General features: G+C 38.8%; 1 protein-coding gene across 1 annotated transcript in view; it reads left to right on the top strand.

Annotated features, from left to right (window-relative positions):
* The window catches only part of LOC126273372 (leukotriene A-4 hydrolase), a 98250-nt gene that overhangs the window by 52335 nt on the left and 27280 nt on the right, over positions 1–18635 (top strand). The window contains exons 8-9 of the mRNA XM_049976923.1: positions 4596–4802; positions 15315–15459. Of these exons, the coding sequence (XP_049832880.1) occupies positions 4596–4802; positions 15315–15459 (352 nt within the window). The remainder of the gene's footprint in view (positions 1–4595; positions 4803–15314; positions 15460–18635) is intronic.

Raw genomic sequence — 18635 nt, 5'->3', positions numbered from 1 at the left:
TTTGTGTGTACTGTTGTGGCGGCACTTTTAAATGTCGTGGCACTGTCACAACAATATACATATGAGAGGTGTTCAGTAATTAATGTAAAACATTATCTAAAACATTGTCAAATAAAGCAAAGTAGGCAATTGGTACAAAATCACATTGTCCATCGAGCCCTTTTGTACAGGAGTTGGGAGGATTCTCCTGACACTGCAACCCAGTATTCTGTATTTTAAATATGTCCGATGAAGCTGAGCTGATTTTGTACCCAGCACCTACTTTGCTTTATTTGATAATGTTTTACATTAATTATTGAACACCTGTAGTATATGTACCTTGCCCCGCCATTACCTAGTATAGAATGCACAAAAAATTGTTTCGTCTTCTTGCACTGATCGCATTACTCTTTCGTTGATGGTTCCTTCTCTGTTTATGTAAGGTACCATGTTTTATTGTCCTTATCTTGGCACAGCATGTTGGGGAGTTATGAGAGGCCATCTGATGGTTAAGTTCCTCTGACCGTTTCTTGCCTATGCTTTTTTCTGGTGGCCTCACCAACAGAGGGTACTAATTACTTACTTCAGTCTTTTGTTTCATCCATTTGGCTCCTTTCCCTAGTTACTTTATCAATCATATTATTAAGAGCTCCGTAAGTTTATTCTTGTCTATGTTGTTATATTTTTCATCTAAAATCACCACAAAAGTGTGTTAGCATCTCATATTGTCACTTTTCCTTTTTAACAGTTTTAAAATTTAATTTTCTTCCTCTTTTAATTTGTTATATGTTATCACTGTAATAATACACTGTACATATCCACTACATATTTCACGTGTTGTATTTTTCATTTTATTGCATTATGCAAATTATAAAATTAATGAATCTTAATAATCTTAGAATAGCAATTTATAGTGCGCCTCTAACACAAACATATTTTGTGGTAATTGTACCTTACTTTGTTTAGAGCATTGTTAACAGGATGATTCTGCTGGCTCTGTGGTGTAGTGCACACAATATTTTAAATATGACGGTGTCACTATGGCTTAATTATATGAGGAAATGTTGTGAAACAGGCATTGATTCTCATAATTTAAGCACATGTTGTCATATCTAATCATTATGGCATATTTTATTGCTTTAAGATATAAACTGAGTGCTAGTTGTATTTGATTTCCCATGTTTTGCTCAGATCTGAAGATGGTCATTGCTGACCAAAGCTAGTAGACAAGGACCATTAGTTTTGTGATCATTGACAGAAATAAAAGAAACTTATCCTAAGTGGTTTATGTCATGCTGTTGTCTACCATATTCATCATGTACTGCTAATCACAATTCTTGATACTTTAATACCATGGTAACATCTGTCGAGCCAATGCAGCTCTAAAATGCATTTAATCTTCACATGTTTGTAACTGAACACCTTGCAGAAGCCTCTTCGGGGACCTAGTGGCTCAAAAAGCTATGTGCCGGTATAAAGGGTGAACCAGAAATGCCTGCAAACTTTCAAGAGGTGGTAGTATGGACCAAAACAAGAAAAATATGTCTATTGAACAAGGACTCTAAAATGCATATCTTAAGAGCTATGGGCACTTGTTCAGTAGAAGAGATCTACATCTACATCTATACTCTGCAAACCACCTTAAGGTGCATGGCAGAGGGTACATTCCATTGTACCAGTTATTAATGGAAAGCTCTGAGATATTTAGTGAGCCATGGGACATAATCAGAAAGACAGGTTAGAGGCTGTAGGAGAGGGAGCGTTCACTGCAGTGGACAAAAATATTGTCACTGTTGAGGATGAAGCTGAATGTGACAGTAAAACTATCTGGTTGCGTATAACAGGTCTAGATGAAACCAAGTTTGTTGGATGCTTTCACCAGCCACCCAATTCTGCTATGACAGTTCTAGAATCATTCAAAGAATGTCTATGATCAGTATTGTGTATCTTGATGATGCATTACTAGTTGGAAGCAACTTTAATCTACCAAGTATAGACTGGGATGTCTATGGATTCATTGCAGAGGGTAGGACAGACAATCATACGAAGTGCTTTTGAACACATTTTTTGAAAACATTCTTAAGGAGCTAGTTCTACAGCCTACGTGCAGTGGAAATATCTTAGACCTTGTAGCTACAAACAGACTGGACCCTATTGACAACACCAGTATGGAAACAGGGATTAGCGATCATGATTTTGTGATTGCAACACAAAGGTTAATAAATCAGTTAAGAGTGTTTCTGCTGGAAAGAGCAGATAAACAGTTGTTAACATCTCACTTAAACAGTGAAATGACATCACTTAGTTCCAATAAGATGGACATAGAGGAATTATGGGCATCGTTTAAGCAGATTGTAAATCATGGCCTGCAGAATTATGTGCCTAGTAAGTGGATTAAGGACAGAAAAGACCCACCATGGTTTAATAACAATATTCAGAAACTGATGAGGACGCAGAGGGAGTTCCACTCTCGGTTCAAAAGAGAACACACAATTGATGACAAGCAAAGGTTAGTAGAAATTCACACATCTGTGAAAAGATCTATGCTCAAAGTATACAAGCACTAGCATGTGAGTGGCTTGAAGACTCCTTAAGAAAGGGAGGCCAGTGAGAGTTCATCAGAGAAAAGGGTATTGTCTGGAGAGCTCCAGGGAAATGTAATAGAACCACTGTTGTTCTGTATATACATAAATGATCTGGCGGACAGGGTGGGCAGCAATCTGCGGTTGTTTGCTGATGTTCCTGTGGTGTACGGTAAAGTGTCGAAGTTGCGTGACTTCAGGAGAAAACAAGATGACTTAGAAAAATTTTTAGTTGGTGTGATGAATGGCAGATAGCTCTAAATGTAGAGAAATGTAAGTTAATGCAGATGAGTAGGAAAAACAAACCTGTAATGTTCAGATGCAGCATTACTAGTGTCCTGCTTGAAACATTTAGATATCTGGGCATAACATTGCAAAGTGATATGAAATAGAACGAGCATGTGAGGATAGTGATAGGAAAGCTGAATGGTCATCTTCAGTTTATTGGGAGATTTATAGGGAAGTATGGTTCATCTGGACTGCATATAAGATGCTGGTGTGACCTATTCTTGACTACTGCTTGATTGTTTTGGATCTGTACCAGATCAGATTAAAGGAACACATCGAAACAATTCAGACATAGGCATTTGTTACTGATAAGTTCAACCAACATGCAACATTAGGCTTTCTTCCTGTTCCATTCACGTAAGGAGCTTGGGAAGAATGATTGTTTGAATGCCTCTGTGCTTGCGACAATCATATCCTCACCATCCTTATGTGAGCAGTATGTAGGGGATTGTAGTATATTCCTAGAATCATCAGATGTGTTTCACATTAGCAGAGATGAACAAGTGACATCATTCTTAAGGTTCTAGGGTTAAGAATTTAGTTTAAAAATCCAGTGCAAAAGTCTAGAAGGGGAGCTGATACACATCCGATAGGAAACTGAAAATCCATAGTTATTCAGAAACCAATCAAAAGAATACCTCATTAGCAAGTCCTAGAATTTATAAGTATTTTTGGATTCAGGGACATAAATTCCTCATAATTCAAATGTTTCTGTTAAGCGGATCTTCACTGTGGCAGTATACAGTCATCTGCTAGTGGTTTGTGTAAAGTAACATACATGGTTTGTGTGAAGTATTGGATAAAAGCAGGAGAGGAGCATTATAAGAGGAGCAGCACTGTGTTTGTCTCTGTGCTTTTTTTGAGGAAAAGAAGTAGCTGTTCTTTTCTCTGAGTGTACATAAACACACATGAAATAATGTAGAAATAGTTTCTGTAATTATCACAGTGACTAGATTAACACTCTTCGTAATTTGTTGTTGGTGTAGTTTGCAAAAGTAGCCAGCAATGGTTGCTTCATCATATTACTGACTCATTGCGTTTTCCTGAAGGCTTTCCTTCATGATGGGATTTGCGGAACGTGATGTGTGAATGAATATATCAATTAGTGAACTGTTTTCCATGGCCCATACAGAGTGCAAGGAATGACGGATGAAATTACACTATAAGCAAACAATTCAAGGTTGGGAATATTTAATATCTGAATTCTACTAATAGCTGTGCTTGATTATGTATTGGCTGATATCATGATTTTAATACGCATTTCTTTACTGTGAAAGATTTTGGAACACTGTGTAATCTATTATGATTGTGGACGCGAGAATGGTACTCTTTATGTGGATTTCAGTATTTCATATTCTGTTGTATGTAGGTTTTCTACATTTTTTCTTGTGTGTCTCAGAAGGGCAACGTTCACAGGTACTGAACATAGCATCAAAGATTTGTCAAAATTATTAATAACGGACAAGCAAGATTTACGTGGAGATCCTTATGAAACCTGTCAATTTAATTAAAAACCCAGGATGGGATGAAATGTAATGGATTCTATAAATCACTCTTTGCAGTTGATGTCTTTTATGTTTTACTGTTGATAGGGTTTACTTGGTGTTTTCCATATTTCTTGTGGCTTTCTTCAGTGTCCCTTGAACCTTTTCCTGATTGAGAGTCTGCCTAACATTATTATGAAATATGTGTAATTTATATGTTTGGGCACTGAGATTTCTTATGTGTTACCTTGTTTGTTCCCAGGCAGGAGATCGATCACTAGCTGATGTTGTAGCACATGAAATTAGTCATAGCTGGACAGGAAATCTTGTCACAAACAAAAATTTTGAACATTTTTGGTTAAATGAAGGATTTACTATGTTTGTTGAGCGCAAAATACTTGCACGTTTGATTCATCCAGACCAACGGAAGTTTTCTGCTTTCTGTGGACTTAAAGATCTCAGAGATGCGGTAAGTCTGGAAATGTACCCACCATTTCTACAAGTTTTATAAAATTTCCTGTCATATTTTATTTTTAATGTGTGATAAAGTAATAATGCACTTATTGTTGAAAGTCACAATTTAAATTTTTAATTCGGGTTAGGATATTATGAGTAATAGTGATCATAGCATGCGAATGCTATAGGAATGTGGTTCTGGAATCACTTACTTAGAGTATTCAGCATCTTGTAGATGACTGATTTATTTTGCACAGATGTATTTTTTAGCTTTTCTATTTTGTTTACGTGTGATAGGCGGCATGTTCTTGTGAAGTTTCCAGTCTGTCCAAGTGTAATTTCAGATTTGCGTAAAAATATTACAAGTGATTGTGGCCAACATGCCGAAGTAGTATCATTGCCTCAGCACAAGTTTTGTGCTGCTACTTTGCATGAAACTCATTTATATATGAAGCATCAATCCTATTAAATACGTTATATATCTTCTGTGAAATGGAGAAGCTGGATGTCATCATTTCTCTCAAAGAGAATAACATTGAACATACTAGCAGATTCAGGAGAAGAAAGAGGCAGGATATTGAATAGTGACAGGAGACGTCAGGCATGGGGGTTTGTAGAGACAACTTATAGGTCAAATACAAGATCAGTAAGGGCTTGAGGAGTGATCAGTTTAGAGTTTAAGGATGGGTTGGGGGGGAAGATAGGTTACAGGGTATTCAATGACTATATGTTTTGTGAAATTATTTTACTGGCCTTTATGTTTTTCATGTCTCCCAGTGACCAAGTCACGTAGGTTCAGGGACTCTTACACAGTGCTAGGCAAACGACACTTGTGTTCAAATGAGCTTGAGATTTCCCGATATGTCACGGATCTCAGTAGTCTTCAGTACTGCTCAAACAATCAGTGAAATTAGACTCCTGCATTTCTAGAGTAAATGATTGTGAGAAACTAAAAAAATTGTCTCAAGAACAAGTTATAGCTCTGCTGGAAATTTGACAGTTTAGTGAAACACAGGTGGAAATGGCAATAAATTCTCCCCTCCACACAATCTAATGTTCTGTCTGAACCATTTTACAGTAAGGGTCCTCATACAGTATTTACGGGTACTGTAAGTAATCATATGTGGTGATTTTTTATGGCAAGCTATCAGTCAAAGGCAAAAATATTACTTGAAACTAAACTCAGTACAGTGTTTTGTTTGATTATTAGAAATTGTAATAATTTATCAAATGAGTTGCAGACAAGTATTTCACATATTAGAGTAATGAGTAAAAAAAGAAACCGGTGTTTAATGAGCTTTAAAACAAGATGATAGCATTGAGATGAAACAATGAAGAAAATTAATTGGAAATTAACTTCCTAATAAACAAAATACATCATATTACATAGACAGTAACTGCGATCTGAGAAAAAAATAACAGTGGCAAGACCCATTGTGGATATAGTATCAACAAGCATCACTACATTGCAAAATGAGCTAAACCTTGAATTAGGTTGAATCATGATTGTGATTATTTATTAGTGGCATTGTTTACATATGACCTACACAATACGAGATACTGTACTAAGTCTTTCACAGTTATTTTTGTTATTAGAATCCATAATATATTAACAATGCTATGACTTATCTTGGAAATAGTACCAACAGAAGTTGCTAGATTTTGTAAGCTGATAAGTCAACTGCTCAAACTTCTTGAGTTTTGCTCAGGTACAGCACTGCTCTTAAATTTGGTCTACTCCTTTGCCTCTTCACAGTGTTACTGCTTCCCCCCCCCCCCCCCCCCCCCCCCCCTCATTTATCTCATGTTCCCTAACCAGATATCTCAGTACTAACATTATTTCTATTAATGTGTAATTGCCATAGCCATATAACAGTCCCACAAACTTTTCTTTACACTTGCTTAATCTGTGGTATTGGTCCTAAAAGTCTTAAGACTTCCCATCTCTGGCACCAATCTATCTTTCCACATACATTGCTTTTACCACCCACCACTGCCAAACAGCAGATGTCGCTATTCAAAAATCCTCCATCTTTCTTTTCTTAAATCTGTTAGCACACTGAATAATTTTCTAGAAAACAGCTGCAAACTTGAATGAAATACATCAAACAACCTATTGCTCGAATACCTCCAAACGTAGTCCTCTCATCTGCTTCCACAACAATGATCCAAAACAGTAGCCCCAACAACCCTCCCAAGCCCCACGTCTTCTAGTGAGGAAACATATTCTGTCTCTTCTGTTTAACATCCCAGTTGCAGCATTCCCATTCAAGCCCAACCACAACCATAAACAATCTCCAGTACCCCACAATTCTGGCTTCCATTCCGTCAAAATTGTCACCCAGTCCCTTTCTGATGTGCAGTCATCCATTCTTTCAGTCAAGTTGCTATGGTATGGGCACCTATATAACTAACTTATCTTTGCTTATTAAAAAATTGGAGAGTCCAAGATGGAAAACAACAGTATGAGAAGTACAGATTGCTGCTCTCAACGTAGAGGAGGTAAGTCGTAGACAGGCACAATGAACGTAGAGGAGGTAAGTCGTAGACAGGCACAATGAAGGAGACTGCTAAACGTTTAAGCTTTCTCCGAAATAGGGAAAACACACAGCTACCATACACATGGCCACTGACTCTGTGAATTAGAGCTCAATTGGGACTGCATCTGATGTGAGTAGCAATGGGTGGTGGGGGTAAGAAGAAGGCATGGGGCAGGGAAGGGGAGGGATAGTGGGGTATTGGTGGGGGATGATGCTGCACTGCCAGTGGGAGCATACAGGAACCTGGTGAAAACAGCATAGGGCTTCTAGGTGCAGTATTGGGAGGCTTTGCTGGGTGAGAAGGGGGGGAGGTGCAAGGGAGGAAATGGAGGGGAAGGGGAGAGAACTGGGGAAGGGGAAAAGACTGGTAGGAGAGTTGGTGGGATAGAAGGTGTTTGTAGTGCTGTTATGGGAGTAAGGAAAGGGATGGTAGGTGGCGGACAGGGGTTGTGAAGACTTAAGTTTTTGGGTTACGTTTAACTGAAAAATGTAAAACAGTTATTAAATGTCATAGTCTAATTCATTAAACACAATATTTTTTTCAAAATTTTAAAACATTAAGTGCATGACTGGATTGAAGTATTTTCAAAAGGTGGAGATAATGACGCATCAAAGCAGAATAGAGAACTACGGAAACAGGATTTCAAGAGTGTAGGTTCGGCCACTTTGTCAATTTCTCTTCCTTGTAATTAATGGAATGTGAAAATCATGTAGAGGTTGGAACACTTCTCTTAGGCTCAACTATCTGAGCCTCTTACAAGCCCATGAGAGCTGTATTCTGTAGAAGCCGTGACCCCAAACTTGTCCTACATGGAGTTAACTGGAATTTCAACGCACAGCCTTAAGATTACTGTAGTTGTCGTGATCATTGATGCAGTTCTTCATCCTAATCTATCCTGAGCAAGCCTCTTCGTCTCTGAATATCTACTGCAACTTACATCCATAACTCCTAGCTATATTCATCCCATCGTAATTCTTTAATATTTTTACCCCCTGCAGTCCGCACCATTGCCAGACTGGTGATTGCTTAATGCCTAAGGATGTGTCCCATCAGCTGATCCCTGCTTTTAGTCAAGATCTGCCATAAATTTCTTTTTTCCCCAATGCATTTCAATATCTCCTCATAAGTTATTTGATGTACCCATTTAATCACCAGCATTCTCCTGCACCACCACATTTTAAAAGCTTCTATTCTCTTCTTATCTGAAATACTTATTGTCCTTATTTCACTTTCATGCAAGGCTACATTCCATACACTTAAATTTCTTTTTCAGAAATGCTTTTCTTACTGTAGCCAGCCCGTATTATTTTATATTCTCTTTGTTTTGGCCATCATCAGTTATTTTGTTGTCCAAATAGTGAAACTCATCAACTAATAGTAGTGTCTCATTTCTGAACCCAATTCCTGCAATTTTGCCTGATTTAATTTAACTGTGTACCATTACCGGTATTTTATTTTTGTCAGTGTTCATTTTATTGAAGTAACCTTGACCAAGTGGTGTATCGAGGCTGTGATTAATATGCACATGTTGCAATAAGAACAGAAATGTCCATCTGTTATGATGAAGCGCAAGTGCTCGCTATGACGAAGTCCGCAATTGTTGGTAGTGATTATGAGCTGGGAGATGCTAGGGATGTGTAGTAATACAGTCCAATGAGGTCACAACCCATAAGCAGCCAAGGAGCAGGTGCAGTGGAGTGGGGCCTTCCGGAATGACTGACAAGCGTCCAGTGGGTGTGATCCGGGTGAAGGTATGAGATCGCACTGTCTCATGGGTAGTCGAAGGAGCAAGCGTTGTGATTCACAATGCTGGCTCAAGGGCAGCTGGCAGTTGGTCTGGAGCCTGGTGCTGAACTGGGCGTCGAGGGGCTGAGCAGCGACGTAAGTACCCATCAATGAACGGATACAGGTCAGTGTCATGTGGACGCATGACCACGCAGACAGAAGTGGGTTCTGGCAACTGCAACACTGTTTACTGTGATCTGAACAACACATATCAGCAGGACTTGCATCCCTAGATACTTTTTATGATTTTCCATTTATTTATTCTTACTCTAAATGGGTAAACTGCAGTTAGGACTTACGCCACATTTTAGATAGTCTAGTGCGACTTCCTGCACTGATGATGTTTCTTAACAAAGAAACTATCTTCCAAGTTGTCAAGTCCCAAGTTCACACTGGTAGCTCTTTTAACATTTGGTTTGATGAATGGCAGATGATTTCAACACCTGACTAATTGTAAGGATGCATATCAAGCGTGATTGATTTTAGGGCAGAGAATCCAGTATAGATTCATTTTGCTTCATTAGCTGATTGTATCATGAGTGGTATCAAATTCCTCAGAAAACTGGTCACAAACTTTATCCATTTGTTGTGCTATAAAATGCTAGTGAATGACATGCTGAAGATAGTGCAATACACTATTGGTCATATTCATTGTGGTGTTTCCATTCTTCTGGCAACCATAGGGAACAAACTTCAGGAGGTGATTCCTGGAGGAACATGAACAAAAACCATTCATATCAACATATGTCCAGAAATTGATGGTGTATCTCCAATAAAGCATTTAGTATTGTAACATTACATTATATGATATTAATTTGTTCCACGTTACAAAAGATGTTCAAAGTGGCCATCATAGGCTGCAAAGCACACATTCACGAATCACATTGTTAATTGCTTCATTTATTTCCTGAGAATTTTCTGTAGCCCAAATATGCTATTGTGTAACTTTGTTACACCATGTTTACCAGAGACTGTTACATCAGGGAAGGGTACTGTCAACAGTTGTCCCATAATGACAATGACCTGTTGCAACAGTGATAATGATCTGTTGCAACAACCAGCAACAAAACCTATCCCATAGAGGAAAATCCATTGTCGATAATCACTAATGTAGTGCAAGTCACAGGGATAGTATCAGTTTTCATCCTTTGATTCACTCCATTCTGGCAGGCCATGTGCTAAGGTATTGGGGTCAGTCTCAATATTGTGTAGAACTTATTGTTCCAGAGCTGGTGTACGAATATCTCATACTTGTGTAAGCTATTCATCTCTCTGAAAAGATTTACATTCACACAAGTGCATGCAAAGTTTTTGTAATTTGGGTGGTGATTCCTACCAAGGTAAGGCTTCTAAATCTGTGTAACCTCTCTAGCCATTTCCAAATGCTTGACTGTGGGCAGAAAGCCACCTGTTGTTCTTTCTTCCACTGAAAGTAACTGTTCAAAAAGCTGCCCCTACTTTTTTTGATTTCGTGTCAGAATTTTTGAGAAATAACCTCATAAAAAATTACATTTATTGTCCAATATTACATTGTCCAATTTACGTTTATTGTCTACTTTATTATCCATTAATGAAGTCCAAGACTTCTGTATAAGGTGAATAGAATTTGGCATTGATTCTTTGTATGAGGACCACCATCTAAGCATTTACAAAACCAGTTCACAAAAAAGTTTTTGGCACAAAAAGTTTTATTATTTCTCAAAATATTCACCTTTAAAATTTATACACTTATGCACTCATTTGAGCTTGTCCTTGGAACACATTTTCCACGGTGGTGGTGGTGGTACCTCAGAAGTGTGGTTTTGGGACTCAGCAATTTCTTGAGGTGAGGAAAAACTCCATAGATGTTTTTTTTATGGAAAGAATAAAAATGAATTTGTTAGGCAGTAAATACAGAGAATCTGGGCAGTGAGACATTAATTTAGTGTTTCTCTCTATTGAATTATCAATTGTTGCACATGCTATGTGACAGTTGGCAGTGTTAACAATGAGGAATGATGTGAGAGTTTTGGTTGTTTTCCCTTATTTCACTGATGAATTTGTAGTAAACAAATTGTATCCAATTTTCAGTAGTAACACTTCTTAAATTGACAGGAATGGCGGAAAGAAATACAGTAGAAGAAGAATGGGTAGCTCTGAGGGATGAAGAAGTGAAGGCAGCAGACAAACAAGTAGGTTAAAAGACGAGGGCTAGTAGAAATCCTTGGGTAACAGAAGAAATATTGAATTTAATTGATGAAAGGAGAAAATATAAAATTGCAGTAAATGAAGCAGCCAAAAAGGAATACAAGCGTCTCAAAAATGAGATCGACAGGAAGTGCAAAATGGCTAAGCAGGCATGGCTAGAGGACAAATGTAAGGATGTAGAGGGTTATCTCACTAGGGGTAAGATAGATACAGCCTACAGGAAAATTAAAGAGACCTTTAGAGAAAAGAGAATCACTTGTATGAATATCAAGAGCTCAGATGGAAACCCAGTTCTAAGCAAAGAGGAGAAAGCAGAAAGGTGGAAGAAGTATATAGATGGTCTGTACAAAGGCGATGTATTTGAGGACAATATTATGGAAATGGAAGAGGATGTAGATGATGATGAAATGGGAGATATGATACTGCGTGAAAGGTTTGACACAGCACTGAAAGACCTGAGTCAAAACAAGACCCCGGGAGTAGACAACATTCCATTAGAACTACTGACTGCCTTGGGAGAGCTAGTCCTGACAAAACTCTACCATCTGGTGAGCAAGATGTACGAGACAGGCGAAATACCCTCAGACTTCAAGAAGAATATAATAATTCCAATCCCAAAGAAAGCAGGTGTTGACAGATGTGAAAATTACTGGACTATCAGTTTAATAAGTCACAGCTGCAAAATACTAACGCGAATTATTTACAGACGATTGGAAAAACTGGTAGAAGTCGACCTCGGGGAGGATCAGTTTGGATTCCATAGAAATGTTGGAACACGTGAGGCAATACTGACCTTAAGACTTATCTTAGAAGGAAGATTAAGGAAAGGCAAGCCAATGTTTCTAGCATTTGTAGACTTAGAGAAAGCTTTTTACAATGTTGACTGGAATACTCTCTTTCAAATTTTAAAGGTGGCAGGGCTAAAATACAGGGAGCGAAAGGGTATTTACAATTTGTACAGAAACCAGATGGCAGTTATAAGAGTCGAGGGGAATGAAAGGGAAGCAGTGGTTGGGAAGGGAGTGAGACAGGGTTGTAGCCTCTCCCCGATGTTATTCAATCTGTATATTGAGCAAGCAGGAAACAAAAGAAAAATTTGGAGTAGGTATTAAAATCCAGGAAAAAGAAATAAAAACTTTGAGGTTCGCCGAAGACATTGTAATTCTGTCAGAGACAGCAAAGGACCTGGAAGATCAGTTGAACGGAATAGACAGTGTCTTGAAAGGAGGATATAAGATGAACATCAACAAAAGCAAAACGAGGATAATGGAATGTTGTCGAATTAAGTTGGGTGATGCTGAGAGAATTAGATTAGGAAATGAGACACTTGAAGTAGTAAAGGAGTTTTGCTATTTGGGAAGTAAAATAACTGATGATGGTCGAAGTAGAGAGGATATAAAATGTAGACTGGCAATGGCCAGGAAAGCGTTTCTGAAGAAGAGAAATTTGTTAACATCGAACATAGATTTATGTATCAGGAAGTCGTTTCTGAAAGTATTTGTTTGGAATGTAGCCATGTATGGAAGTGAAACATGGACGATAACTAGTTTGAACAAGAAGAGAATAGAAGCTTTTGAAATGTGGTGCTACAGAAGAATGTTGAAGATTAGGTGGTTAGATCACGTAACTAATGAGGAGGCATTGAATAGGGTTGGGGAGAAGAGGAGTTTGTGGCACAACTTGACTAGAAGAAGGGATCGGCTGGTAAGACATGTCCTGAGGCATCAAGGGATCACAAATTTAGCATTGGAGGGCAGTGTGGAGGGTAAAAATCGTAGAGGGAGACCAAGAGATGAATACACTAAACAGATTCAGAAGGATGTAGGTTGCAGTAGGTACTGGGAGATGAAGGAGCTTGCACAGGATAGATTAGCATGGAGAGCTGCGTCAAACCAGTCTCAGGATTTAAGACCACAACAACAATAACTTCTTAAATCTCCTAAAGCAATGGTTCTGACTTACCCAGATTAACCAAAGAAATGATTGCTCATTTTCTCAACAGTGCTTAGCAAATGAATCACTTTGGTCAATTTCAGTTCGTCTTGGAATGCCCAGTTAACTGTTGCTCAGGTTCTGACTTGTACAGATATAGTCCCATTTTGTCCCGTGGTTTGATGTACAGATTTTGCATTTCCTCACTCCAATTTTTTGATTGTTTCCTTACAGTGATTGACATGAGTTTGCTTTAGAGCTTGGGTCAATTTGTCCAGAATCCAGCGGGGACAGGTCCTTTTCACAGCTAAATGTTCATGTGATGTTGAATGTATTACAGTCTTTGCTTTGCCGAAGATGCCTCTGTCTCACAGTAAGTCCCGTGACAATCCTCTTCTCATGTTTAGACACGAAAACATCTGTTCGTCGGTTAAACTTTCTTGTGTGACAAAAAAAAACATTAGATTCAAATTTATTAATAACAACAGGACGAATACTGCATAAGCAGTAATTGAGCCAGCAATGGATAGGATGTGCCTGTACCAGTTTTGTTGTGCAGTATTTGTATTGCCTGTGATATCATAGGCACTTGCATACAATTGTTAACAAACTTTGTATAAAGTTGTAAAGTGATGTAGTATGGAAATGCGCCTAACTAGGGCACTGTTTGGGGTGTCATTGTGAAGAGCTGCAGAGTGCAATGAGAACCCAAAGTGGGGCAGTAAAAATATTCACTATAAATAGGTGAAAATAGGTATTAAATTAAAAATTATAAAATAATTAAATGTGTTATCCCTTATGATCATAAATATGCTAGCAGTTATAGGAAACCCAAGTCAAAGGAAAACTTGCATCAAAAGCAATCTGAAGGGCCTATGAATTGCAGTGCCAAGTGAGTGTGACAGCTATGGCAAAAAAAAAGAAAATGAAAATATGGCACAGAGCAATTACATTGCTGGCCCATCAGGCATAAGGAGGCTGTGGAAAATCCAAAAGTCCACAGATTATGTACAAGCAATCATTAGAAAACAAAACAAAAAATCATGGTATTACAGTTGTAGATGGCAACATGACAGCACCAGACAGGTGTGCATTGTAACCACCTAATATTGTCCTGTCATCGGCTGACACATCGTGCATCAACATCGATGGAGGGTTCTATGGAAGACTGTGATGTTATTGAGCAACCCACCAGAGATACATAGATAGATAATCATTGAAGAGTGGCACATAGTCACATCGGCGAGGCCATGGTGATTCCTGCCCCTACGCCACTCAGCAAATCAAAATCAATATGACTTTCACTAGACAGTTACTTGTATTCGATGCAGTGTGAAGTGTACAGGTGTTACTTAGTGACCACAAACCCTTGCTACATGTGATAAACTTGGGGTTTATCTGTTTTGTAACCTTAATATTACTCTGTGTAAGCACTATGTTCAAGAGATTGATAATTAAATTACATGGTAATACTAAACACTTGTTATGACTTTATCCTGACATTTCCAAGAAAAATCTACAGTGTGGACACACACACACACACACACACACACACACAAGTACTTTTTTAATAACCAGTTTTGGTCGAACTTTTTGAAATTCATTGGTTATGGTGGCACCACGGTGACAAAATTATGCAAACCAATAAAAAAAATTTTCTTTCCTGACGTAATTTATTACAAAACGTTGAACAAAAGGAATGGAGGATTGTTGTCTTGTTAGGCCTGTGCAAAAATTGTAAAAGATCATCCAATGAAAGTATAAATAAAAACTGAATTTTTCATAAAACTGTTTCTTTAAACACTCGCTGTAAACAAACTGCTTGGCTAATTTCCAAACGTCCATTTTTAATAACAACAAATCTCAAATTTTAAAACAATAATGATGTCTTCTCAATAGCACCATCTAGTGGTTGTTTGTAAAAACTTAAAATGTGGCACTCGTATTTAAGCAACAGTGTTGTCTGCTATTTTTTTAAATGGTTTATCCTTCTATCTCTGCTGGCAGCACTTGCTATTATGTGCATTTATACGGCTACCTTGTCTGTTTAAAATTTGTAATACCATTCATTAACCAACAGATAAATACCCGAGGCCAGAACGACCCGATGACTTGTCTCGTGCCAGATTTAAGATCTGTGAGCCCTGATGACTCATTCTCAGTTGTTCCTTATGAGAAAGGTCATACGTTTTTATACTACTTGGAGGAACTAGCTGGTGGCCCTGGTGAGTCGAAGTATAAATCAAATGACTGTACGGTAATGTTTCTGAATTTTTTGGACATTAAATATTGCAAGTATTGTGAAGGCATCTGTTATGTATTATTCAGCACACCAAAAATGCTAATTTAAGTTAGTCACAAACACACATTGAGAAATAATTAGTTGTGGATTAGCATTCCATATCATTCCTGGCTTTGGCAAAAATGTAACTATTTCAGATGAAGGAAAAAACTTACCCATTGGTGTGAAATAAGTTTCATTTGTTTTCCTTATTTGTGCAGCATCCCGAGGTACACTTGTTTCAGAGTAATAAAGTGATTGACAGGAAGTTGTTTATAGGGCAGCAACAATTACAACAACAAACCAGGGAATGAGCTTGGTTGCCCATTCTGTTCCATTCACCTTAGTCATTTTAGTGCTACCTCAGATCCTGGCTACCATACGCAGTTCTGGATGAGAGCTACTGATATGATCCGACGAAACTACAGTTGTCTGGCCGTAACTGTAGATACTTCGATTGCTGTGGGAGATGGCTCATCAAAATTACAACATATGAAATATTAGAACTAAGTAACTTATTACATGAAGGATAAAATGATTTATTTAACTTGATAAGATCTATTGCCACAGGTGTGTTTGATAATTTACTACTGTTATGGATTATTAAAGCATCACTTGATGCATACAATTACAACTACTCTCTTGAAGTACAACATTCAACATTCACAAAAGTCATTTACATCTGGGACTTGAATAATGCTTCAGTCGTACTCCATGATGCTGACTGCTTCAGCTGTCATCAACAGGGGTATACCGCATCCAAGTTCTGCCTATATTGACCTCCACAAGAGGATGCTGCTGTGGTGAGAGAGGAGGTGTATCTTCGTTAGCCTCTCCCATTTGTCATTGGATATTGCAGGAAGACATTGTTAATGTCTGTGGTGTTGATGCACATTGCCAACAGTGCTGTGGCACATTTTTGGATGATACCACATTTCTTCCTTGAAAACCTCTGCATTGTCATCTTGTAGGGCATCCACATGTGATGACTGCAGGTGGAGGACTTAATGCAGGCACAGATGAGGAGACAGGGAGGGTAATTGCAGTCAGTGGCACCTTTCTGCTTCCACCCCAGTATCTACTGCATGAGTGACTGGAAACACTGGCCGAAAAACATGTCACAGGGTGCCTACCTGCATCTGGAGATGCAGATGCTGTCTTTGGCTTGACAGCAAGAGGATCTTCTGGAGTGGTGTGAAGACCTTCTGGAGGTGGCTTGTCCACAGACATCGGTTTGGGCAGCTGGGGGGCTGCCGGTGCTAGTGATGTCATCGGCAGGACTGTGTTGGCAACGAGGCATCGATCTCCTTGGGCATTGCAGTGGAAGGCTCTGTCAAATGGATGAGTGAAACAGCAGATGAGGACCTCAGTGATATGCTGAGTGTGTGGACATTCTGCGGCAGAAGCAGTGACATATTTGTATATGTGGTGCAGCTGGTTTTAGTGCCATGACAGTAGCCCACCAAAACCGTGGATGATATAAGATGAGCTGTTTCTTTCCACAGACTTTGCAAAAGACTTCATCTTGCGGCTGAAACTTTGTCCGACTTTGGGCAATGATTTGTTTCTGTGGCGGCCACAGATGCAACAGGGTATGGTGCCTTTGACCATGTAGCAACTCTTCTGTGACTTTTGAACATTCGAATGAACTGTTGAGCTTCAGTTGACTGTGGGTGAAAAGATGCTGTGCTCTCATGGAATATACCACTGGTGGCACAAAACTGTTAGAAATCAGCTGATGTGAATTGTGGTTTATTGTCAGATACAATGACTTCAGGAAGACCTCCAAGACAAAAAATAGAATAAAAAGCCAGTACCGTACTTGCAGTAGTGATGGATGTGATGGGACAACAAAAAGAAACTTACTGTAAACATCTACCACTAACAACACTCATGTGTTCCAGCATGGACCTGTGAAGTCTATATGAATGTGTAGCCATAGTTCAGAAGGATGTGGCCATTCAAAAATCGTTGGAGTGGAGCTGAAAGATTTTCTGCACAAACTTTGCAACGAAAGGTCATGTTCATTCTGGCCATCCATTCCCTGCCAAGTGCAGTGATAGTGGGTGAGTTGCTTTACGCAAACTGTGCCTCAATGACCCCGATGCAATGAAGACAAGACTTCCCGCTGTAGGAATTGACAAATCACAACATGTACATCATCGTTCTCTGTGTGCGACAGCAGAGCACTTGATCATGCAGAAAGTGCATGTCAATGCGAAAAGTAGTGCTGTGCTACTGGGTGGGAAATTCTTTCAAACTGTGTGGTCACCCACAGCCCTCATATTGCAAAAACCTGCAAAGCTGTCAGAAGTTGCTGTGGCAGCACACTGAAAATCGAGAGAAGATTTTTGAAGACATTCAAAATCCAATTGATTTGAAAACATGATTCCTTATATTAGTCAAATAATGTGTTGGGATGGACTTGCAACCGAGACAACATGTCATTTTTCAAATGTAGGACAATGGGCTTGTACAACTCATAGCAATAATCAGACATATCAGAGCCCAATGTTGCACTGTCCGATGTGGGACAGGATGGCAGCAGTGAACAAGGCTGTCATAGGCCAGTGATCTGTCAGCAAATAAAACTTCCGACCATACAAATACTGGTAGAATTTGATAATGCCGTAGATAATGGTGAGAGCCTCTTTTTCAAGCTGACTGTAGTTACATTGTGCTTTGTTAAGAGTTTTCAAGGCAAAAGCAATAGGTCTGTCAGAAGAACCAATCCTATAGGAGAGCACAGCCATGATCCTATAAGAAGATGCATCCACAGCTAACACAACAGCAACAGCTGTGTCAAAATCAGTCAAACATCAATGACTTAACAAGGCATTATTCAGTTGCTGAAATACGTACTGGTGTTTTTTGGACCACACAAAAGAAACTTTTTTCCTGCGTATTTGGTTAAGTGGAGCAGCAATTTGTGTGGCATTTGGAATAAATTTGATATAATAGGTAGGCTTCCCATGACTGATTGGAACTCCCTAGTGTTGCCAGCAGATCTCTAGTTACAGTCAAGTGCAAAGTAGTAGGATATGTACCCTGTACATTTATTACGTAACATAAGTAGTTCCATTATTCCTGGAAGAAGACACTTTATTCTGTATTGCATTT

This window comes from Schistocerca gregaria, chromosome 5, assembly GCF_023897955.1.
Source record: "Schistocerca gregaria isolate iqSchGreg1 chromosome 5, iqSchGreg1.2, whole genome shotgun sequence".
In the NCBI taxonomy this organism is placed as follows: Eukaryota; Metazoa; Arthropoda; class Insecta; order Orthoptera; family Acrididae; genus Schistocerca; species Schistocerca gregaria.
Note: the sequence above shows the minus strand (reverse complement) of the source record. Positions and strands in the feature narration are given on the sequence as shown.